The sequence below is a fragment of the Pezoporus flaviventris genome, unplaced genomic scaffold, assembly GCF_033815535.1.
Source record: "Pezoporus flaviventris isolate CSIRO_AGI_PZ_B2104156 unplaced genomic scaffold, CSIRO_AGI_Pfla_v1 ptg000031l, whole genome shotgun sequence".
Classification (NCBI taxonomy): Eukaryota; Metazoa; Chordata; class Aves; order Psittaciformes; family Psittacidae; genus Pezoporus; species Pezoporus flaviventris.
In genome coordinates, this window is record NW_026892579.1 from 7,309,299 (window position 1) to 7,333,634 (window position 24,336).

The 24,336-nt window shown below is 37.1% G+C and overlaps 1 protein-coding gene across 2 annotated transcripts in view; it reads left to right on the top strand.

Annotated features, from left to right (window-relative positions):
- Window positions 1-24,336, top strand: part of CDK19 (cyclin dependent kinase 19) — a 136,031-nt gene that overhangs the window by 83,392 nt on the left and 28,303 nt on the right. For both annotated transcript variants that reach the window (XM_061460118.1, XM_061460119.1), the window contains exons 5-6: window positions 19,553-19,610; window positions 21,005-21,136. In XM_061460118.1, the coding sequence (XP_061316102.1) occupies window positions 19,553-19,610; window positions 21,005-21,136 (190 nt within the window). The remainder of the gene's footprint in view (window positions 1-19,552; window positions 19,611-21,004; window positions 21,137-24,336) is intronic.

A 24,336-nucleotide genomic window follows, 5' to 3' on the forward strand; every position in this document is an offset into this window, starting at 1 on the left:
ACAAGTCAACCTGTCTGCCAGTTTCTTCACACTTCTTAAAAACACTCTAATTATGGTGCCCACCATTCTGTGTCATCGTGTGTGTGTGTTGTGTGCGTGAGGAGGGTACACACGTGTGCGGACATGCACTCCCAACTCTCTTCTCTAGCTGTATATGGGTTTGAGCCTCTTAATCCTTGGTTATTTCATCTGCATGATCTCTTTTGGGTGAAGGGGATGTTCCACAGTGTCAAAGACTCTTATGAATGATCATACTCAGTTTTCAGATTTACCAAAAGAAAAGAAATGCAAGCTAAACCTACATATTTTGAGAGATTAGGCTCTGTGATGAATTTATTAGCTGGAAGGGTAACATATTTTTCCTCTTTTGTATCTGGTTAGAGGCTCCCTTATAGTGACTGGTACAGGCTCCAGCCAGCTCTTTTCCCTGGTTCTCCAGCTCCACATCTCTTCTGGAGTGGTGTGTAGTGACCAATGCAATAGTTGTTCTTTCTCAGGGTTGTCTGGAGACTGTTAGATAGAAGGTACACTCTTATTTACTGCAGAGGAAACAACAGCATGTAGATGGTTTCTATATGGACACATGCTTCTAGATAGATAAATGAACCAGAAATGTTACATAATGAATAGCAAACTGAGTTTTGTCAGCATACCCTATTTTCTTTTTCTGCTTAAACATTAAGCATATATTGAGGGGCACCTAACTCAAAAATGGTGCATTTCTCATTACTCAGAACTTCGCTTTTCTCCTTCAGTTATAAAAACTAATATTCATGTGACTTAGAAAGGTGTATGAAGACATATTCAGATTATTACCTCTTCTGAGTATATGGAAACAGCAATTTTTCCAAGACTGACTAATGCATACCTTTTGGTTTGTGGCAAGAGTATTAAGAAGATGTTTGTAGATTAATTTTACTAATAAAAATAATTACAGTTGAAGGAAAAATGTTTTACCTCAGGATCTGAAACAAGCTTATGAACAAGCTTATGCCCATAAAACCCTGACTGTATATAAATTCAGATGAGTCAGAAGTAACAAAGGTACTGATTTAATGTTCTTTTGGCTGTGTTTTGCTGCTAAAGTCAACAGATGACATATGGCTCCTGTGAGGTTCATATCTCTCTTCCTGAGGTGGAAAAAGGGAGAGATGGAAGCAAAAGTATTGAAGTAATACTAGAGTTTATTGAGGGGGTTTTGTTTGTTTTTTTTTTCCCCCAGTACAGAAGAAAACAGAAGGAAAATGTTGTCTTTTCTAATAGCCCCAATTCAGATACCATATGCTGTATGAAGATTTCTAGGAAATACATGAGGTATTTGGCTTATTGGTGCAACTGACCATTTGGAGTAAGCAAACTGGACTTTGCACTTTAACTGAAAAAATGCAAGGTTCAGAAGAAGCTTTTAAAAGTTTTTCTTCTGTAAAAGAATTGTCACTTCTGTTGGGGAAGGTACTCTTGGGATGATGGGATTGGCTGTCAGATTGGCCATGTCTGTCAGATTATTTCTGTTTGGACTCATTGCCCCTTCTGAATAAGCCAACAAGGGTTGGCATCACGCTGTTGACATGTTCATATTACAGTAATAGAAGTTAATGAAGCTTAAAAGTAGCATGTTAAAATCAATGAAGACAGCTAATGTAACAACATATGATCAAGAAAAATGAAAACACTGCATTTGTTCCTCGTGTTCCTTGCCGTCTTGTACTTTCTGTTGTGCATTTCTCTTCATTTGCAAGCATACTGTAGTTATTACTGCTCTACTAAGATGTTGCAATAACGCTGCAGATTGTCTTGCATTTAAATTAAGCATCTTCGATCGGTGATCGAGGAAGCTGCAATGACTAGCAAAGGATGTTAGTTTACTCTTCAGTTCTGATATGTGGGAACCTTGTCAAAGGAACTGGCTCTGCTGCAGAAAATGACTCATCAGCTGTTATTTCACCGATGGCTTATCTCAGGGTCTCTTTGTCTTCTCTGACCTTCATTCTTTCTGCTTTCTGGCTAATGTTTCAAAAACTACCGGCCTTACTGTAGCTGTGATACCAAATACCACAGTTATGTCAGTTAAAGAAAATGAAGGAAATCCTTCATGCAGTCTGTGAAGTGGTCCTCTCAGGAACTGGGCATTAGGTCTTCAAATTTCTCTTTATTGATGGTTATGGTAGTCTTTTAGTTGTATTTTCCTGAGTTTTATGTAAACCAGCTTGGAAATAAATTTTCAAGGCATTTTAATAAATACAGGAACAGCACACCTAGACAGCTGGTAAAAGTATTTATAATTTTCTTTCACCCGTTAACAGTGAAGCTGTGAACATTTCCAGACAAGAAAGGCTTGTCATAGTGCAAGTAGTCATAGAGTCATAGAATAGTTAGGGTTGGAGAGGACCTTAAGATCATCTGGTTCTAATCCCCCTGCTGTGGGCAGGGACACCACACACTAAACCATGTCACTCAAGGCTCTGTCCACAGTGTCAGTCTTAAATGCTTGCAGTTCTCTGTATACCAAAATACCAAACCCCTGTACTAACAGAATTTCTCGAGCTGTTCTTTCTCGTCTCTGTTGTTCTTCTGCCCTCTGGAAGCTAAAGCTCATGTGAATACATGACAGTCATTTTGACAGACGTCCATTTCACTGTTCAGCACCTCAGTGATGTTAGAGCACAACTTGCTATTACCTTCTGTTTTCCTTTCAGTGGCGTGTAGAAGCACTTGCCCAGAATGTGGAAATTCTTTTATTCTATTTAATAAAATAGATTAAATATTTTAATCTATTTTAAAATATAGATGCCATCTGAAAACCAGTTTTTGTATTGGGATTATGGATTTGCATTCTCAAACAACCCCTTCTTTCCACCTTCTGGCTAGTCCTCCTCTGTGATGCTTTGGTTCCTTCTGCTATAATAAACTTGAATATAAATTTTGGTTGGGTTTGTATCACTTCTATGTTTTTTATGTTGAAGAAGGAGGGAGGGGATGGAGGACACACAGACCAAACCCACCAAAAACCCAAACACCACTCCCTTCCTCCCTCCCTTCCCCCTTAAAATAGTAATAAAAATGAAGTAAGATGGTATTAAAAGTTTCTGCTTGCTTATTCTGCTAGCTTAACTGTTGAGCCCAGGTAGTTCTGCAGACAATATTTTTCATTCCTGAAATTCCCCTTGGAATGGGGGATTTTCAGCTACTCAAGCCATTTTGTTTCACACTGTAATTGCTGCCAAAGAGTGGGTTTTTCACAAATGTCTTCTGTTCTACATTTTTCTTTAATCCATGGAACATGCTTGTACATTTTTACTTTGATTTGCCTTTCATATAGTTACTTTTGATCTAACAGTTGTAGATGATGATTGTTAGAATTGTGAATTAAGTGCTAACACCGGTAGGTTACATTTTAGTGAGCTGATACTGACATCTAATGCTATCAAAGTAATTTTTGTGGCTGTTGAACTGTATGATTAGGTCTTTGCCAGCTCATCTGAAATCAAGTTTCTTGAATGGGGTGTTAACTTTGGTTTTGCTTCTTGAAATTCAGGATTTGAATTCCAGTCTCAGCCCTAAAACAGATTGCTTGTCAAGTAAATATTAATTTGGATTCTTGATAGTTAAATCCAAAAGAATTGCAGGCCCATCTAGGTACTGGGTACTGTGTGTGCTTGAAATTCTGTCTATCTCGATAGTTTAATTATTTTGCAGTAGCTCTTTACTAATTTTACTGTCAGCAAATGCATGTGCTGTGGCTGGTTGACTGCCGCTGTCTGCTAGGATGTAGGATTTACTTGGAAGCGTATTTCTTTATGCACGTCTCCTTACTTTGGTAGGGAGCTGCTGTTCTTTGGTGCAAGCTTCTGTAGAGGGATTCAAAGGGCTTGCAGTAGCAGTGAACATTTTAGGGGACCTAAAAGTCATCTTTTCTGTGTGATATAAAAATACCTGAGTGTATATTACAAGTGGAGTGTTAAGTTTGAAAAAAATGTTAAACAAATTGAGCTGTTTCCTACTTTATCTTATTTTCAAGCTGTTTTGCCTCCTGCAGTGTTGAAGTTTAGATGCTTATTGTATTCCTATCTATAGGGTTATATATCCCTTTATGATCTGTAGTTTACTGTAGTGCTGATCCCACAGTTCTGCTCAGTTGTGACTTTTTGCTTCACTGGAAGAATTCTTGGTGCTAATCTCTGTCTTCGGGATGGTATACATGGGAACACTCAGCAAAGTCTGCATTAACTGTTGAAATAGATTAACTAAATTATGTTCAACTTCTTTGTACCTATTCTGAGTTGCCTGAAAACTGAGTTGTGCTCAATTCAGCTGTGCCCGTGTGAAGTGGTGCTGTCTCAGACTGTCCAGCTCTCTACTGCACTGGAGGTGGTGCTGGGTACCACACAGTCAGTGATGCACGTGTGCTCCTCCACTGCAGCTGTCCCAGCCCATGGTCCCAGTGCTAAGTTTTGCCCTTGACAAAGGAATTCTTGCTGAGGTGCTGCAGTGGACTGGAGGGCTGCAGCAGAGGAGTATGTTCACTGCAACAGTCTGCTGTCTGGGTGATTACCTCCAGCAGAGAGACAGTGTGGACTGCTAGAGGCAGTAACGGCTGAAACTATACAGCTGCTTTTCTTGGTGCACACAACTTGGAACCCTTCTTCAGTATTTAGGTAGTTTTAATTTAATTTGGTAGAAAAACTTAAACTAAAGTGGAGGGTATGGCTACATGAACAAGTTACAGCAAGGCAGTCTAGGGTGTGGATTTACTCTGCATTAGTTGCTCTGTAGTAACTGCTCACCTGCATGTTTTTATCCTGCAGAAAATGCGTAGTCCTTTGATATCTCTCTCCTTAATGAGAGTAAGATAAAATTACCAAATATACCATCATTAAAACTGGACAGTTACTGCCTTAATTTCTTAGTGCCTTACATTGTTTCTGAAGATGATTTAATGAAAATGCTGGTAACCAAAATGTCAATATAATAATGACTGTATATTTGTCTTTTGTGATTTTTTTCTTCTAACTGGTACCCATATGTTGAGCCTGTAGAACAATTCAAGCTTTTGGGTACAGTCCTCCTACAGTGCAAGTCTAGTTTAGTCTTTAGTGTTCAAGCACCACTTCAGTCTTACAAAAAACTGTGTTCAGAATTCGGGGGTGGTGTGTGTTAGTATCCCTTTTCATCTTATTAAATCAGATTTAAAGTTGTCAAATGAGTTCATAGCTTCTGGATTTCTAACAGTAGGGTCATTACAGCTATTAAATCTGTTAAAGCTAATATTGCCTCTAATAAAGATTCCCTAGACTTTCATCCTGGTCCTAAATTTGTAATCTGACTATTTTCAGAATGGATATTGCAAACTATAGAGAAGAATTTCAGCTGATGGGCATAGCATATACAAAACATGGGAAAGTGTAACAGGGTGTGGAAAGTGCTCTGGTGGTGGTTTCTGAAAGCTAGGGGTTTTCTCAAAGGCATTTTGTTGCACAGAAGGCTTTTCAGAAGTCATAATCTGGCTTAGAGGAACAGGAGTTGAGTGCCTAGCCTATATATGCAGTTTGAAACAAAGATACTAAAAATTCCCACAGGGAGTTTTATTTGCATTTTAAGCACTTGATGTTTTGTAGGAATGTCCAAGGACTCATTGGCAGCATCAACACTGAGGTAAATTTTAAAACTTGAGCACTAAAATCAGAGATGTTTTTCCTAGTAAACTGGGGCCAATTTTCTGTAGGAAGGACAATAATGTCTTTCTTTCAAAAGTGTACTGTGTGTTTGGAGTTGTTTAATGTAAAAAAACCAAAACAAATCAAAACGAAAAAAAAAACCAAAATTAGGACAGCTTGACCTGCCGCACTTTAACATGCTTACGTTTTTGGCGTGAATCACAGAACATTTCTCATGAGTTTGGCGGTATCTCACAGCCACTGCATGTCTATGCAGGTTGGTTTTAGTTTTTTAAAAGGGCATAATTGTTGAATGGAAAATATTATAATTAGTTCTGAACTATTTCAGATTTTGTTTTCGGCACGTAGAGCCTTCTTCACAACTCTTCTTCTGTGTTTTCTTTCTTGACACAAATCTTTCATTTGCTTCCAGCTTCCTGCTCCTCTGCCCACATTCCTGTATCTGTTGATCTGCCTTTTCCCACCTCTAACATTACTCATATAACCTTGACTCAGCTTTGACTTTCCTGAAATACTCCTCTTTCTTCATCTTCGCAACCTTAATTACTGCTCCTCCTTTTGGTCTTTGCAACTTCAAGCTCTGCAGTGGCTAGTACAGGTACAATGTTTCATACCTTGACCAACACAGGGGTGAAAGCTCATGCATTCCAGGTGAAGTGACCCTCCTTTATTTTAGGCTCTTGTTAAAAGTACCCATTTCATTTAAAAACTTCATAGACTCATTGAAACTGAAGGATCTCTAGATGCTGAAGTTGGCAACGGCCCCTACTGTGGTGCCTGTGCCTCAGAAAAGATGTTGAGACCAGCTTTTCTAAGGCTTTTGCCTCCCAAACCAGATTATATGCCTTCTAGTTTATGAATTCCATTAGTAGCTTTAAGAATGAATAGTGTGATCATGTTCATGTATTTTTAAGCTGCTACAGTCTAAGGCATGTCTGTAGTTCTGACATGCCTTAGTCTATATCTAATTCTTGTACAGCATTTGGAGATTATCCTTTACAAAATAAAAAAAGGTTTTTATCCATTTTGGCTTTGACAGGCTTTTTTTTCTTTTTAGCGGTAGGTAACTTTTTGTCCTTACACTTCAAAATTATAAAAGCAACAAACAACAACAACAACCATTTAAATTTGCCAGAAATGTCTGTGTTATGTATATTATTGGAAGCATGTGTATTACTGACTACATAGGTGATCCCATATCATGATTAATTAACTTGCAGTTATTTTGCAAGGCAAGTTAGTAATGTGTCTGAAAATCTTCAAACACAGACTTCATTCCAGAATCATCCTCAATTGGCAGTTGATTGAAAAAAGCTTTGAATAGTTGGTGCTGAAAACTGTAGGCACTCCAAGTCAATAACTAATTAACTCTTCCACATGGTATTAGGTACATTACAGCAACTTCAATTCAGTGTGTAAGAGGGGTCTTGATACCTACTATAGAACTACTGAAAAAGTGTTGCAATTAACTTGAGACATGAACAAGTTAATAAATAAATGATAATGTGTTAGGTTAAATTTTTCTAAGATGACTTAATGACTTTTTTGGTTTTGTGTTGCATATGTCACTTGGAAAGAGCCTAATCTTCAAAAGCGGTTAATGACCAGACTCCCACACCTTGTCTTGAATGGCTGCCTATAATATTTAAGTACCACCTGTTTATATTCTGCCAAGAACTGCTTTTTTCTTTGCAGTTAATTAATGAGGACAAGTAATAATAATACCTAATGTATTTGTTCATGAAAGCATCTGTTAACATAATTGTCTTTTGATGCATTTTTATTAATTAGTAAAATAAAAATACTAGCAATATACTGCAAAACCAAACATCTAGAATCTGAAATGTAGCAGTATGTTACACTAAGTATTGTAAAATAAATGTGTTAAATGTACTTACTGAAAAAAGAAAATTCTTCTACATTTCTGAAGAAATTACTTGTTTCTTGTGTAAATTACTCTGGCCTGGTTGCCTTCATACATAGATGGAACAGAGGGAGCAATGTTTTCAGCTCTAAAGTGACAGTGTTGTGGAGTTAAGAACCTTTCTTAGTTGTGCCCATTATACTTTTTTATCACAGTGTCTGCAGAATCTTTATTTTGAAATTTTGGAGGTGCTGGTTTGAAATGAATGGCTGCAAAGTGTTCTGCAGAAAGAAAGACTTTTCTGGATAAAGCAATGATGTTTTTCTTAGTGAAAACCTGGAAAGAGTAGAAGCAGTTAACGGGCAGGGAAAATACTTCTCATGCCCAAGATGGCATGGTCCCTAACAACACTTGCAGCCTTTGCTTCCAATATGTCTTAGGCTGTATGGTTGACACTAAAACATAAATAACAAATGCCATTCTACAAAGTGAAACTGTTCTATGTTCACTAAAAAAAAAAAAAATCCAGCTGTGTAAATACTGTGGTATCTGAGAAGCGAAAATATTCCTCTTTTCCAAGACAAGAAAACTTAACTGTCTTGAACTATACTATATACATGCAGCAGCTAAGTAACTTGGATAAATGCTTCAGACTCTTAAAAGATAATTTGTGGTCTCCATAACTTTTTAATTGGCATATTAAATCTTAACTTTAAATAACTTCTCTTTTCTTGAACCAAGTTCAGGTTTTTGATCTCTGTACTCAAAGCCAGTTCTTCCCCTATTGCTCATATACCTTTCCCAGCCTCCACAAACTATACCCATGGCTGCAGACATTTTCCTTGCCTCTGTCCCTTCCTCCTGCACCTCTTTTTTCTTTCTTTTTTTTTTTTTTAATTTTTATTTATTTTAATGGGTTGATCTCTGCCCGAAAGAATCTCTCTGCTTACTGTTCTCCAGGTTCTCTCCATCCTTGACACCAAATCCCTGAGCCTCATCTTTGCAGTTGCTGTTTCTTCCCTACACAATGTGCACTGCTCTGTGTTCACTCCTGTGTCCTGTTGCTGCACTGGCATCTCTCAGATTGGAGCTTTCCAAAGCAGGAGCTGTTTATTCAGTACTCTACCCATTGTGTTCTTTGTGTAAAAGAAGGATTGCATAAATGAACAATAAAATGCTTGAACTGGGTTGTTTTGTAGGCGGGGTTCACTCATGTTTGGAATAGCTGTATTCTAGACCTGTATCTTTCAGTTGTATGTGGTTGTTAACCAAAGCACATTATAGATTGCGATTGTTTATGCTTGCTCCTGCCTCATCTGTTAGAAAATTATTTTAAATTGCTGCTGCTTAAGCACAGTAACCTTTACTTTACCTGAAGAATTGTCTTAATGAGAAGGTTTCAAATTGTTTTCACATGCTGATAATTCTGAATTATTGTTGATTTAAGCATTATGTCTTCAATTCTTCAGTCAAATCTAGACCATATAGACCTTTATTGTCAGCCTGAGCTTTTGCTGCAGTAAAGATTGGAGCTTATACTACAGAAGGAATACCATAAAAATTTGAATGACAGGTGAAGATTCAGGCTCATTTTCATAGTATTTACTTACAAAATAAGCAGAAAGGGAATGCTTCATTCTTCTAAATTTTATAGAGGGGGAATACATTAAAAATACTTTGTATCGAGAAATATTATAAAATCATAATGTAAAAACATGTAGATGTGCTGCTGACTATCTCAGTCTCATTTGTGTGTAGGAGTATCTGAAGCTGGCAGGCAATGTATAAATCTCAGGCTTCAGAAAACAAGTAGAAATCTTGTAAGTCTATCTGTAAACATTTAGTTACCTTGGCCTAACTTTTTCTTCTGCATGAAAATAGCCTAAAAAAGACTGAAGAGGATCATCATACTTTGGTTGTCTTGTGCTAACATCATAATATTGAAGTCTACTGAAGACTGGTATAACAGTGTATCCAGAAACGTTTTGCTGTGTCTCTTGTTGAAAGGTTCACCCCCTATAAAATCTCATTAGTGCCTTTTGATCTAAAGTAATCATTGCAGCCCAGCCATGACAGAGCACCTTGAGCACAAGAGCAAACTTCTGGTGCAGGGGCAGAGCATACCAGATACCCAGAAGGCCTGTTCTGCAGGGCACAGTTGTGGCACTGGAGGTTGTGTGATGCTAGACAGCTCTTGAGATGCTGTGGGTGTTCTGCTCTCCTATAAGTTCTGGTTAATGTTGTGAAACAGTTGCACTTGTAAATAACTGAAATGAAATTGTAGCCGCAATTATGGATGCCCTAGGCACAACACAGTTGCTTGTTCAGATGGAGACACCCTCAGACAACCTTCAGGGGGAAACTAGGAGAATCCGTTTTCTTCAGTGTTGTAAGACTAGGTCTGAAATACAACTGTTGCTAGAGAACCTGGCCATTGGTGCTCAGCTCCCTAAAAATTAGTGCCTGAGTGGGCCTCAGGATCCCCCAGAAGTCAGAAAACTGAGAAGTGAGGGAGTAGCTTCAGCATGAGCTCACTGAGAGATGGAGAGAGATGTAATCCAGTGCCTGAGGCGAACACAGTCGTGGTGAATTAGGGAAAGAGTTTCTATTAGGATGGATTTTAAAGGGTATGTTTTGCTTATCTTTGTTTGTAATGAACATGTCAGCTGAGCGGTGGTACTTTGTCAATCTGTTTGCTTTGCAGTTCATAGTTGCTTTTTAGCATGGCAAGCTACGTGACATTGTGCTGCCCCAACTGATACATTAATAAGTTGTTTGGAACATGGTAACTGGATGGTGAGTTTAAGACCTTACAGTCCAGTGGACTGTTAAATTCCCGTTAGTATTGCTGTAGCTGTCAAAGCTTATATTAGGGTTATAAAATTTCTTCCTGAAGTCTGAAAACTGATCTGCTGGACAAATCATGATGAAAAAGGGAAATTTAACTTAGCCCTACAGATACTGGAAGCTGAGTGCTTGCTTCAAGGAGATACTCTGAGAAAGACTATAGAAAGATTTGGGTTACATTGTAAATCACCATTCTAGGTTATTTCCACACAAAGGAAAAGTTGACGCTATAGTGTAACAGGCATTTAAATTCATCATGTAGGGTCAGATTTTTTAGTCTTTAGACTCCACATTAGAGGAGGAGGGGAGAAGAGATAAGATCTCACCTTTTTTTCCTTGAGATTGTAAGCATAGAAAACCAGCACATATGAAAAGTGGATAAAAAATGTAGCTTGATGCTACAAAGTAATGTATGTAGTAAACTGACATGAGGTAGTTAAACTTTAGGAAATATTATTAGACATAAACCTTTAATTGCTAAAATCCTGTAAAACTTAATGTATTTATTGCTTTTCTAAGTCTTGCCAAAAGTTTATACTCTGAAATAATAGAAGAAAAACTGTTTTGTAGCTCTGAGTCCCTTCAGCTATATTCCCATGTCCATTTACAGACAAAAAGGGGCTTGTAAGAGCCACTCAACATGGAACTAGTCTCTGTAGGTAACCATGATACCTTATTCTTTTCCTCCTCTGAAATTTACATTAAAGGACTTCCAATATTTCAAGCTAATTCAGTCCCTCTAAGCTATCCAAGCAGAAGCTGGTGTGTAATGAAAATGAGTTACATTTATATCTGTTCATTTGGTATTATGTTATTTATTGCAGTCAGAAAAGTTTTGTTAATTCTTTGACTCTACCAGACTCTCAGGGGAATGGAGGTATTGGAGTTTTACTGCCAAAGATACTTAGTGAAAGGCAATTAACAAAATGGTTTATGACAGTGTCAGCAGTCTCACTTTCAGTCATTTGTCCTTTGATTGGATAGAGGCTTCATCCTCCTGTCTTAATAACCATACTAAGCCTAGAGGAGTAGTCAGTATATTGTGTAAACCAAATACCAGGATTTGGCGGTGGTGGAATTTAGTGCTGCAACTGAAAGAATTACCAGATATAGCAATTGCAGTATCTAATTTTCATGCTGCTGTAACAGAAAGTAATACAGAGTTCCAACAACTGGATCAGGTGAGAATTGCGTCATCTTGTTTCCCCCTCCTTTCAAATTCTAGTCCGAAGGTTAGTATGGTCGTAGGCTTTCTTATGTTAGTGTTCTTTCAGACTTACTGTCTTTCTGCTCTTTCCTTTAAAAAGGTGAAGAAAGTGATAGTGTTTGTAATGTTTCACATGTGGAAATATCTTCTCAGTTTACTTGCCTTGCAGTAGTTATTCTGAGTAAAGACCATGTATGATGAATATCTAATAAGGACTCAATGGGAGAGATGCATAGGCTTGGCTTGACTGCAGTATCTTGGGGCATTCAGGATGTCTCTTGAAGCCCCAACAGAGTTTGACTGTACTTTTATGGAATTAAATTTATTTATCCATTTCCTCTTTGTAATACATTACAAAGCAGAACATTTTTCCAAATTATTTCTGAGGTGAGTCTTTGTTCTGTTTCCATATACGATGGGCCTGCACATCTGCACTGCTTAGAAATGGGGTAGCAGAGGTTGAGCAATCTGTTCTGTCCTGTGTATATTTGATGCTCCCAAAGAGCTCAGGCAGAGTCTAAAGACAAGGCCCTAGGTAATTGCTGAGTGGCTTTATGGGTATTTTGCTGGAGTGTAGACTGTAATGTGTTAAAAATCCCAGGGGTAATGTGAATTTACTGTATTAAACATTTGCTTTATGACATTTTATTTTTCATTGATAATTTATGATCATATTTTTCTCTTTGTTTCTGCTTTTCCCGTTCTTTGTCCTTCTCAAGGCTACATGTAACATTTAAAGTTCAAGTATGCTATTGCAGCGCTAGTACCAACCGAACGCTTTGGATAATGTAGCATAGCAACACAAAATTTAATTTGTGTCAGTGTTTTGGCTTTCTCCTAATTGAGGGGTTTTCGTTCTTTTCTTTTTTACTTGAACTGCATTCTCGTTGATTTGAGTACACTAGGACATTGTGAAGATTGTTATAATAGAAGCAATGCCCAGGATCCAAAGTTGTCTGGATTTTTCATTTTTGTCTTGTAGTAATTTAATGCTCTATCAGCCTTAAGAAGGGTGAAAGAAATGGCGTGTGAAAGGATTGTTTCATTTCTGAACTTTTATGTAACCCAGAATTACATTCTCCTCTTGTGATTATTTTTATTTCATATTCCCCTTGTGTTTGCAGTCAATTTTCCAGCGACATTACTACAAGTATATTACCCATTGGTTAACCAAGGAATGGAGTTTGGTGAATAGTCTTTTCCTGTTTCAACAACAATCAAACACCTTGAGTTTGTAAATTAAATCTGTTTTCTAGCAACTGCTTTAGAAACCATTGTTTCAAATTGTTTTTGGAGCAGAGTATTCTTACAAGGAACATGAATATTTTGGCCACTTCTGAGGTGTGCCTGGATAGGATTGAGGGGAGTGAATTTAAAGAATTTGTCAGTTGAGGTATATACTTAATTATCTCTCGAGAGAACATCTAACCCGTGAAAAATGAAGTAATTTCATTATTGTAAGGGTGGTTATATACGAGAATAACTGAAGTCAAAGCACTTTGAATAGAATGTACTGGGCAGTTCTGTGTGTGGTTATATGTAATTTAGTTAATATGAAGGCAGGGGAAGGAGGAAGGGTCTTTCCCATGGTGAAATATGTTTGTTCTAGACTCTAGACTTCCAGGCTGATGCTGTCATCTCAAGTATGTGTTTCCAGTGTTAAGCATAGAGCTATGTACCTGTTCAGCCAAAGGTGCAATACAAACACAACAGGGTGACGGAGATACCTTTGTGTGCATAAACTGTACTGCCGCTGCACTCAACAGCAAGCAGTATTTCCAGAGTGGACTTCAACTGCCTGCGGGGGGCTGTAGAGAAGATGAGATGTGCAGAGGAAGGAGATGGGGGAAGATACGATTCAACAAGAGACATTTTATTAGGTGATGGGAAACTTATTTTTCATCAGCCAGTGCCAGGAAATGCCCACCAGGAAGCCTGAGGAGCTGCTGTGAAGAATTACAGCTCCCTTGGTTATGACACTCAGCAAGCTGATGCAGCTTCAAAGTTTGCTCTAACTTTGAAGTTGGCCCTGTTATGAGCAGGGTTGGCATGAGATGACCTCCAGATGTCCTGTCCATCCCAAAGCAGTGTATGATTTTGTCTGATCCTGCAGGTAGGTATCCAGATTCATGGACTGTTTAAAATCAGTCTGTAATGAAGCCTGCATAGTCACATCTTTGCTGTTGTTGTAAGCTAGGTAACCTTAAATTTGTTTCAGGGACCTTTTTTAAATGTGTGCAGATCTGTGGTTGCACTACGGACATAGTTTTAGTATTTCTGCATTCTTTTGCTTTTTGTGCAGAGAAAAATTTTATAAAAATACATAAACATGAAAGATTTCTTCTGTATGAAAACAGTATGTTTTCCCCTCAACATGTAACAGATACAGGCAAGGAATGTGTTTAACCAAAATCTTTGTCTGAGGCATTCCAAAGAAATATTTCAGATATTTTACATGCAGTTTGTTCTGACTTCTAGCTAGTGATGGTTTTTACCATCAGTCTCAGAGCTTGAGGTAAATTCTGTACCTCCAGTAGCTATTAGAGTTTTTGTTATTTGAAATTATTGACTATTTGACTATATAATTTCAGCAGCTATGAAATTTGTAAGTCTGTAAAGTAATCTGGCAGCATGTTTTATGATTGAATATCCAGTTTCTAGCTCTCAGAACTGTGCAAAAGATTTTTTTTTTCCCCTCTCAAATAGTGGCACATGCTTCCATGTCTCTGTCAGTTCTGTATGCGCTTCACTTTGAAATTATAAGAAAGAAGAATGGAGCTAAAACTAAATGTTACCATATATATATTATTATCATATTAATAACTGTATTTAACTGCATTCATTTCCTCCATGCTATGAGTACGTTTTCAATTGTTTTTGTTGCCACTAATGTTCCTCTAATGATAATCAAGTACATTTTTGACACTTTTTTAACATAACAGTCTGGTGACACTTAGCTTTAAAATTTTATGTGTACACATTTGTTTGTATTTTCATTTTTTTATTGCACAGTAACTTTTGGACTGATATTTTGTTTTTAATTTACCTATAAAGAACTTCTTTGGTACTCTTTGCTTTCTGTGTTGTCATATATTTACTTAATGTGTTTGTTTCTGAATTTTTTTCCCCTCCTTTTTAGATATAAACAAGTTTTGAGTTCAGTTGAATAATATACCACTTCAAAGCATTTTGCATTCCTTGTGATTTTGCTGCCTTTTTAGTTCATTCAGCTTTATATTTGGCCTTTCTCAATTTGATAGTATCTGTAGAAACATTACTGATTTGAATGGAATGATAAGTATCTTGATGGGCTTTGTTAATGACACTGCTTTGCTAGGTCAGTCATATCAACAGTGTAGAGAAACAGTGGAAGTAAACTGTATGGATTACAAGGGTATGCAAAAAATATAATGGGATAGGGTGGAATTTTTTGAAAATTAAGGATAACAGCTGACAAAACAAGTTGGAAGTGATTGTGAGATCAGAGCAGTGACTCTTAATATGAGTTTGCCATATGTATGGATAACAATTTTTCTGTATGTATTTCAATATATGTAAGGTAATTAAAATGCAAATTATGATGATTTGGAGGTTTGCAGTTCATAATAAAATCTTTTAAGAACCATTTATTTTTTAAACCCTCCATAAATTAGATCAGCTGTTATCCAAAAGCATTGGTGCCAGTGTGCCACCATACTGATCTCAAGACAATTTTATTAAAACCTGTTTTTTTACAAAACCAGTTTGAACAGTGTTGACGTAAGGCAGGGAAGATCCTACATTTCCTTGCAGGTGAGAAGAACAAAAACTTCGTTTGCAAATTTATGTGAACAATCTGCAGCTACTTCCTAGTGCTGAACCTGAGGGCTTGGTGGTCTTTTGAGTAGTGTCCGGAGTAGAACACTGTCATCTCACTTTGTCATTTGTGGAGCAGTGTGCTAAAAGCTAAGGTAAAATCACCACTGCTCTTGTTTTGACTTGTGAGATGAGACGTATGTTCATGTACCAACACTGCGCTGTTTACAATTGCTTTTTTGAAATAATTGAGACTTGAAAAGACCTCATCACAAGCCAGTTTCTTTAATTGTGGTGGGAGCTTTTATCTGGAAGACTTTCAATCTCTTTTACAATAGAAGCCTCCTAATTCCAGATTATTCTTTGTCCAGTAATACATTCCAAAAGGGAAACACATTTGTTTGGATATAAACAATAAAGAATGGTGTATGGAAAGTGGCATGTCCCTATGGACGTTTTCTCACAGGACTGTAATTCTGCACCAAATCTCTGAAGAATTGTGTCACCACTGTACTTAAGGAGATAACAACAATAACCATTAAAACTAAAGTATTGCCATCTATTGTTAGGCTCTTTTTCCTGTTTTGATCCATTATGCTCTTTCAAGACCATAAATGGTTTCTTTTCCTTCAGCATTTCTTCAAAGATACTGCCTAAATATTTATATAGGCAGCGTATTGATTAAGATAACATGGATGTCCTTATGAGTCCCATTCATGACAGTTATTTATGAAAACATACTTCTTAGCCCAACATTTTCGTTTCTCTCCCACCAAGATCTGTTAATTGCTTTATTCCCACTTTCTGCTGATACAGGAAAGTAAATACTGTTATCCATGCATGTTACTTGTAAAGAAACCATTATCAACTACATCTCTTTTTGCAGATACTTCAAGTTTTGCGCTCCAGTTGTTTGTTGCTATTTACCTTGCTCTTTTTGCAAATGTTCTTTAGACAGTGCAGCCTCAAGTGTGTTTCTCAGCAGGGATTTGTCTCTTCATTTTTATATCTGATCTTAAGTGTGAGGTTTCTAACTCTTACTGTTTCTGTTGTTTCTATAGTAACTAGATAGGTGAAGATGCAGCATCATCACTTTGCTTCACAAATGGTGTTTTGTGTTCTCAGCAAAGGGGGAGTTTGAGGAAAATAAGCTATTAATTGGGATGTAACTGGTTCAGAAGTGTTAATACTTGTTAAGTTACCTTTACCCTTTATTAAGGAGTTATTTAATGATTTTAAGCAGGGCATTGCAAACTTCAATAAAATTCTGTCCTCTCAGAGACAGATATGTGTCAGGTTTTGGTCTCTTAGCTGCTTGGGCCTTCCCAAGCTGTTTTTTCCTCCTAAAATCCCATTTTCTTCATAACATGAACAGCAGTAGGATTTGTTTCAGGAACTAGACAGGTGCTTATAACCTGCATGTAGCCTGAACATACATGCAGTGAAGAGCTTTTTAATTTATCAGATTCCTACTTTTTAAATCTGATTTTTGCAGCTGTATAGTAACTGTATTATATTAGACTGTAGTTCTATAGTAGACCATTAAGTGTTGATCTCAGAGTAAATGTTTTGATACTGAAACTACTATATATCCAGAGAATAGACTAACATGTTCTCCCTTCTCCAAAAAGCAGTTGTTTGCATTCCCTTTAGCAGTTCTCTCTCTTACCTCATGATGGAAACATTAATTGCCTACTTCCTTGAGGATTTCTTATGCCAGATTAATCCCTCTGAAATAACCCAAGGTCTTTCCTCCATACCTGAGCACCTGAAGTTCTGCTACTCTGCCTTGGTGCCCAATGTTCAGCCAAGCATTCCTGATCCATGAGGGTTAGGTTGCTCTTAGCATGGCTTGTGTATCATGAGGAATGTGGGGGAGGTGAGGAGTTCTACTTTACAGTGTGTAGCCTACTATTATGTAGTAGGTAACCACACGCAAAAAATAACCTAAATTTTAAGCTTCCCTGAAGCTGTTTATTTTTATTAAGTAAAAATTCTTGGGTACAAGAGGTGGATAATGTTTGTCTCATCTCAGAAGGATAGATCCTGTCAGGTTAGTGTTGTTCTTAAGTGGTTCAGTGTACATCCAGTTGAAAATGCTTTCCTAACCAGAACAGCTCTGATTTGCAAGGGGAATTTGGAAAGTTCTTACCTTTTTAGCAGCTGATAATCAAGTGGTTGATTTGCTCTCTTGGAAAATAAGGAGTTCAGATGTTTTCTCCTTCTGACTTAAGGAACAAGTTTGAACCAAGACATCTCACCTTGCAGGAAGCTGCCATGGTGCAAGCTGTTATTGAGACAACAGCCTGTTGCATCAGTGAGGATCCTGCAGGCATCAGGATGCCATCCATAATATGCCTGTCATCTCCACATTGGTGGTGGTATCTCAGGAGAAGCACTTGCTCTTTTGGAAATAAGACCAAGTTTTCAATTGTTTCCAACTTTATTCCTTCTCTGTGTTCCCTCTCTCTTTCCCTTGCCATGATTCTCTCAGATGGAGAGATTCACAAGAGCTAATGAACATGAAATCTGATAAGTTTATAAATCGTGCTTCTCTGCTGGCTTTCTGAGCAGGGTTCTGACCCTTGGTGGATTACGTATTTAAATTTAAAATGGAAAAACATCTCTTCAAAACATTCTGATGTAAAAATACATTCGTGGACAAATCCCTTTCTTTCCACAGATTTTAGTCTAGTGTATCCACTGTATGTATAGGGCCATTAAGTTGCTTATGGATTCACAGTGTCTTATTGAGGCTGAGGGAGCTGAGACTGTTCAGCCTCAAGAGGAGAAGGTTTAGAGAGGATCTTGTCAATGTGTATGCATACCTGATAAGCAGGAGTAAAGAAAACTGAGCTGGTCTCTTCTCAATGCTATCCAGTGACAGTTTGAGAGGCAATAGGTGTAAATCAGATGTATGAATAAATTGTTTTTCACTGTGAGGCTGGTCAAACACTGGGATGGTGTTGAGAATTATCCTGAGATTAAAAAAGGAGGAATAAAAGAAGCAATGGCAAAGATGAGGAGAGAGAGGCTGTGACTGGAGCCAGGGAAGAAGCACTGTCTAGCACTGGGGTGAGGTGGAAGGGTTTTTTATTTGGTTGGTTTTCCTTTTAAAAAACGCTAAGGATCTGTAATTTTGAGCCAAATTAAGTTTGTGTGTCTTATTTCAGGTAAATAGTGGCAAGTGTTACAAATTTAGAAATTGAGATTATTATGTTGGCTTTCTGGACATCTCTTCTAGATTCTTGAACGACTCCTCCTCGAGCAGACCTCTTCAGGCATTAGTGATTTGAAATATAATTAATGTTCAGATGAACCTTCCAAAAATTCTGCTTTGAATGCATCTCTTCATTCAAATCAATATTTTCAAACTTGTTTACTTTTTTACAGCTGTTAACACAATAGGGGAAAAGGTTCCAAGGAATGACTATTGATGTCTGAGGGAACCTAGGTCCTAATTGCAGAACAATTGCTGTGATGTCATGTGCAGATTTTGTATGGTGTTCACAAGAGGCGTGTGAACAACTTCAGATTGCATAAAATGCCTATAAAGTTTTGTTCTACTGTAAAGCTGCTGTCTACACTGTCAAAAGCTTGTGGTTGTAGCTGTCTGTACATACTTCTGTTTTAAGTGAATTCTCATAGCATGAAATCAACTTTGTGGAAAAAAGTACTTTTGCCAACGTGATTTTAATCAATCATAAACCAAAGCCAAGCACAGCTCAAAAAATCTAGTTATATATGATGATAACAAAAGCAACTCTTATCTGTGCATTTGAATACCAAGATTTGGCATGATTTTAAATATGTTATACGAGCAAAAGTAGTTCCTGCCAGATCACTGATGTGTAGCATAACTGTTATCCTCATATAAAGTTTTCCGGTAGAAGAAAATCTCCCCAGTGAATGTGACCATTCTGGTAAAAATGGGAATGCAAACTCAGTTAAAGATTATATTTTTTACTGTGAAATGTCAAAGCACTTTACTATTTTTCTAAATTGTTAACTAGGGATAAAAACTAAATGTCATGAAAACATAAAGATACGGTAATTTTAGACTTCTAAGGGTGTTCATAGAAATGTTTTCGTTACAGAATAAATGTATTCTTGAAGATAATCATCAAAGACTGGTGAACTAAATGCCTGCTTTTTGTTTTCCAGAAACCAGCAAATATTCTGGTAATGGGTGAAGGTCCTGAAAGAGGAAGAGTCAAAATAGGTAAACATTTTGAAACAAATTCATTGCACAGCTAAGGAATTACTTAAAAATGCATCTTCAGTGTAAGATGGAAACAAATCTTCGTTGTTCTTGGAGCATATGTATGCACAATATCTAGTTCAATTTTAAGTCTTATTCATTGAGTTTACAGGCTTGAGAGATTCCAAACATAGATAAAAGACAAGAGAAAAGCATCTGTAGTAAACAAGAAAGTAATAACCACGTAGAACAATGACTATAGCCAGGGTTCTTTTCACTCCTACCGTGATTAGTTAGTACAACTTTGTTATTTATGTATTATATTTGTTCTTAATTATTTGTGTATAAATAACATCAATGCATGTGTTTGTAGAGGTCCAAAGGTTTGCTATGCAAAAGGGTATTTGGCATCAAGGTGGGAAACACATGTAATTGTAATGGTCTTTATCCAAAATGTAGTTTCCTCTTCAGATCATAAGCCTGAGTCAAGTCACGTGGATGTAAAGTTTTTAATAAAGCATGTGGCAGTCATTGAGAAAGTAACGTACTGGAGCCTCTTTTCTATTAATTGACTTCTGTATTTTGAAAATATTCAGCTGATCATTTCTGATACATATGCTTGTATTATTAGTATGGGTAACTGCAAGAAAATTATGCTCTGCATTTTATAACTTTCGAGACAAAGATTTAAGTGAAGTTGTGTAAAAGATAAGTTTCAGACTTGGATTAAAATGTGTGGCTTTGAATGTAGATCCAAATTTGTATTTTCCTGTCTACCATTTCTTAAGGTTACTTACAAGGTTGTTTCTAGAGGGAATTTTTGAGTTATGTAATGCTTGCATTTAAAATATGCTTCTGCAACAGTGAACCTCACTGATTTCATTGGTTACAGTTAAAAACTTTTTCCTGCATCTGGAGGTTGTTCCTCCAAATTATGTCTTAGGTACACCTACAAAAATAGTGCAAAATAATCTACATTGCAGTCGTTTTGGTTTTGCACTGTGGGTGAATATTTAGCAGTCACAAAGGCTCACAGTTCTGTAAACATATATAAAAATGAAAGAGAAAATGTACATTACAGATCTGTTATTGACTCCAGTTAAACAGGTTTCTGTTACAGTTCTGTTTAAATCGATAGGCATCTGTGTTATGTAAAGTTTTACAATACCATGATGAAAACACTTAAAAGTCCAATATCATCCTTCATAGTCTTATAAATAAAGTAAATGAATTTAACCTTAGATCAATTCGGCCCAGTATTGTTATGAGTAACCTGTTGCTCTCTTAGAAACTTTGATTTGTAAGTTTTAATGTTTTTTTGAGCTTGTGTTATTAATTGCTTTTAGTCAATACTTTTAAATTCTGATTTCTTTGTATTAAAATTTTACATGTTCTCCCCCTGCTGCTGCCCCCAGCTGATATGGGTTTTGCAAGATTGTTCAACTCACCTTTGAAGCCATTGGCAGATTTGGATCCAGTTGTGGTGACATTCTGGTACAGAGCTCCAGAGCTGTTACTTGGAGCCAGGCATTACACAAAGGCTATTGGTACGTTCGTCTGTAAGAGAGTTTTTGTTTTAAGTTTTGTAAAGGAGGGTAGCCTTGTAGTAGATCCAGTGATCAACTAACCAGCTGTTTTTTTTTTTCCTGAAGTAGCAGCAGATGTCATATGATCCAATCTGTAAAACTTAATCCAGATTGAAACTTTGAGGACTGTGCTTTTATTTTTCAATATAAGTTAAGGTTAATGTTAGACATTTTAAGTTTTCTCATTCTGTTTTTAAAATAAAAATATTCTTTGCATTGGTTTATATGGTTTTCTGACATGGGTTTAGAAATCTTGTAATTGTGTAAGCCTTCAAAAGGGAAGGCTCTTTAAGTGGTGTTCTTCTAGGGTGCTTCATGTCCAGGTGCTTTTATGGAGTGTGTCAGCATAATGACTGTCCACAATCTTCAGATCATTCACTCCTGACAACTTAGGAAGCTGGAAGTTCAGGAAATGCTGGGGGCTAGGCTCTTCCAGCTTAGTAAGTTCTATAAGCACAGTCAACTTTAATGCCTAGCTGTTTAGAGAATGAAGACACTGAGATGCACAGGAACCATCCTGCCTGCGTGATTAGGTTGTATGTTGAAGAGAAATAAAAAGGAAATGGTATGCCTTTGTTAATGGGGTTAAATCAGTCGTGTGTGTACAGAGGTGGCTTATTTGGCAGTTGCAGGCTTTTTCCTGTTAGAGAAGCTCTTGGAGATGCTATGTGGGCCTTTGTTCAAAGAGTTATGTAACATGTGTGTTACACTAGCATCTCAGTTGGTGGACCAGCATATCCCCAACCAGTTCTTCCTTCTTCCTGAGTAACTGATCTTGGAGATGACACATGTAGTATCTGCATAAAGAAATTTAGCCCAATATGCTCCAGAAATCTTTGCATGGTCCCTGAGGCAATACTATTTGTGTCCTCTTTCTTCATGATGCTGCAGAATCTGTTCGCCTCCTCCCATGGCTCCTTTTGTTGGTGACTCAGTGCCTCAATCAGAGGGTTGTCTGTTGTAAGGCCCTTGTCACCCTGAATTGTGAGTTCTGGGTGGTAGCACCCACCGTCTGGAGCTCTGTCTCAGTTGAGGCTTCTGTTTTCCTAGGATGTCTTCCTAGGGTGCTGGGGATGGAGCCTTGCAGTGTTCCCCCTTCATGGTTATGGCACAATCCCATGTTGTCTGAAGCAGATTCTTAAGGCCTGCTTTTCATCTGCCACCATGTAAACAGGGCTGCTAACTTCTAAAGTCTCTGTTTGCTGCACCCTGTAGTGAGTATAAACAGTTACTAGAAGTGTTCAAAGAAAATGCCAACAGTATTACTTTAAACGTCTGTAAATTGGGTGCTTAAACTGCCCTGACTGTTGATTTTGTAAAGCACAAGTGAGTGGACCAGATTACTGACCTGTGTGTGTGGTATTGGGGAGTTACCTTAACTGACAGTTACGTATTTTTGATAGATAGTATATTGTTTGCAGATTTAGGTGACTGATATGTACCATTATCTCAGGATATCTCTTTGAAGAATGAATTAGTATAATGCTATTGTTTGTTTAATTATGTCATAAATTACTTGATTCTTGCCTTAAGGGATCTGTAGTCTACAGTACAACACAGAGAAGGAGTCCCTATGAAACTTTAGAGGGTGATCTCTAGGGAGATCTGGTTTTGCTAGTAGTTTATTATTTCTGAGGCTTTTATTTCTCGTATCTGACGCACACCAGTGAATCCCCGGGGGGGTGCAAATGGGTCATATAATACCTGGTGTGCAGTGTGAGTGCTGAGGGCACTCAAAATGCTTTGGACAGCAAACCAAAAATTACAGAAATGAAAACAAGGAAAGCTGGAAGATAAGATTTGTAGGCTGACTGAAGCATTAGAAGAGCATGTGACTGAAAAGAATAAAATTGCATGGAGGTGATCTATGTGCAGCTTTAAGGCAAAGGGAGGAAGCGGTAACAAAATGACAGCAGTGATTTTTTGCAGTTTATGAGTCCAGACTTGTGTTTTGCTTCTAGCATTATATGCACTTAAAAGAAGGTAATCTTAATGAGCTAAGCATGCTAGTGAGAGTTTAACTTGAATGCTAATGTTTTTGGCAAAGGATGCAACTCTTAAAACTCTCTCTCTCAAATCTCCGTGCAAGAAATAGAATTGTAACATCTCTTAATATTACATAAATCTCAGGAGCCTTAATGCATTGCTTTTAATAACAACTCAAATTATATAAGATTCTCATTTAACTGTTCTTCAGTTGGAAATAATAATTTAGAAAGAAGGTGATTAGATACAACAATTTATGAAAAAGGACAGGACATGTTATTTGGTGTAGCTGCTGATTTTCCATAGTTGTTTTCTCATGCCTTTTATATAGTGTATAATTTTATATAATTTTAAAATATCAATAAAATCAGGCTAAAAGCAATATCATGCCAGCTTTAGTCTATTCTCTTACAATTTTGTCATCATGAGAAATATTTTTGTTTGCATGGACTAGAAGTGCATTGTCATTAGTTCCCTACTGCAGCACGCTGGATATTGTCCAACAATTGCTGCATAATTCAGATGTTTGCTTAGGTTTTTACTGGCTTAGTCTTGATTTTATTTTATTTTCAATGTATTTTATATATTCTGTATGTAGTATGCTCTTCCCTATCTTAGCTTCACATGTAATTTTAATTATTAGCAATGTATTCTTAATATCTTGGACACTGTCTACTATAGTGTCCATTTTGGTTTTGTTCTTCTAATAAAGCCTTGCTTGCATGTAAAATAATTCTCATACATGATCAAAGAATGAAATTAGAATTTGATTGTTCAGGATTTTTGTCCTTGTTTTTTGGACTTGATCTTAGTTACATTTTGTGGGTTTAACTTTAAGAAAAAATTGGACTTGAACACGGTCTGTTTAGAAAGAACTGTGTATTATGCAAAACAATATATAAGTATATTTCATTAATTTAGAGGTAGCTTTTCAGGGACATTTTCCCCTTTATGTAATTTGTCCCTTAATACTAATGAAATAGTCTACTCTTCATTCATTTGCTTGCAGAACAAGTAGTTGTTCATCACATCTGTAACATAATTTTTTAAAGAGATACAGGAGTTAGGAAAATAATGTTAGTGAAAACCAGAAATAGCTTTTACTTTCTGCATGTTTAAAGGATAGTAAAAAGCCCATGTTAGGGTTTCATGGGGAATAACATTTAGTTTCCTGA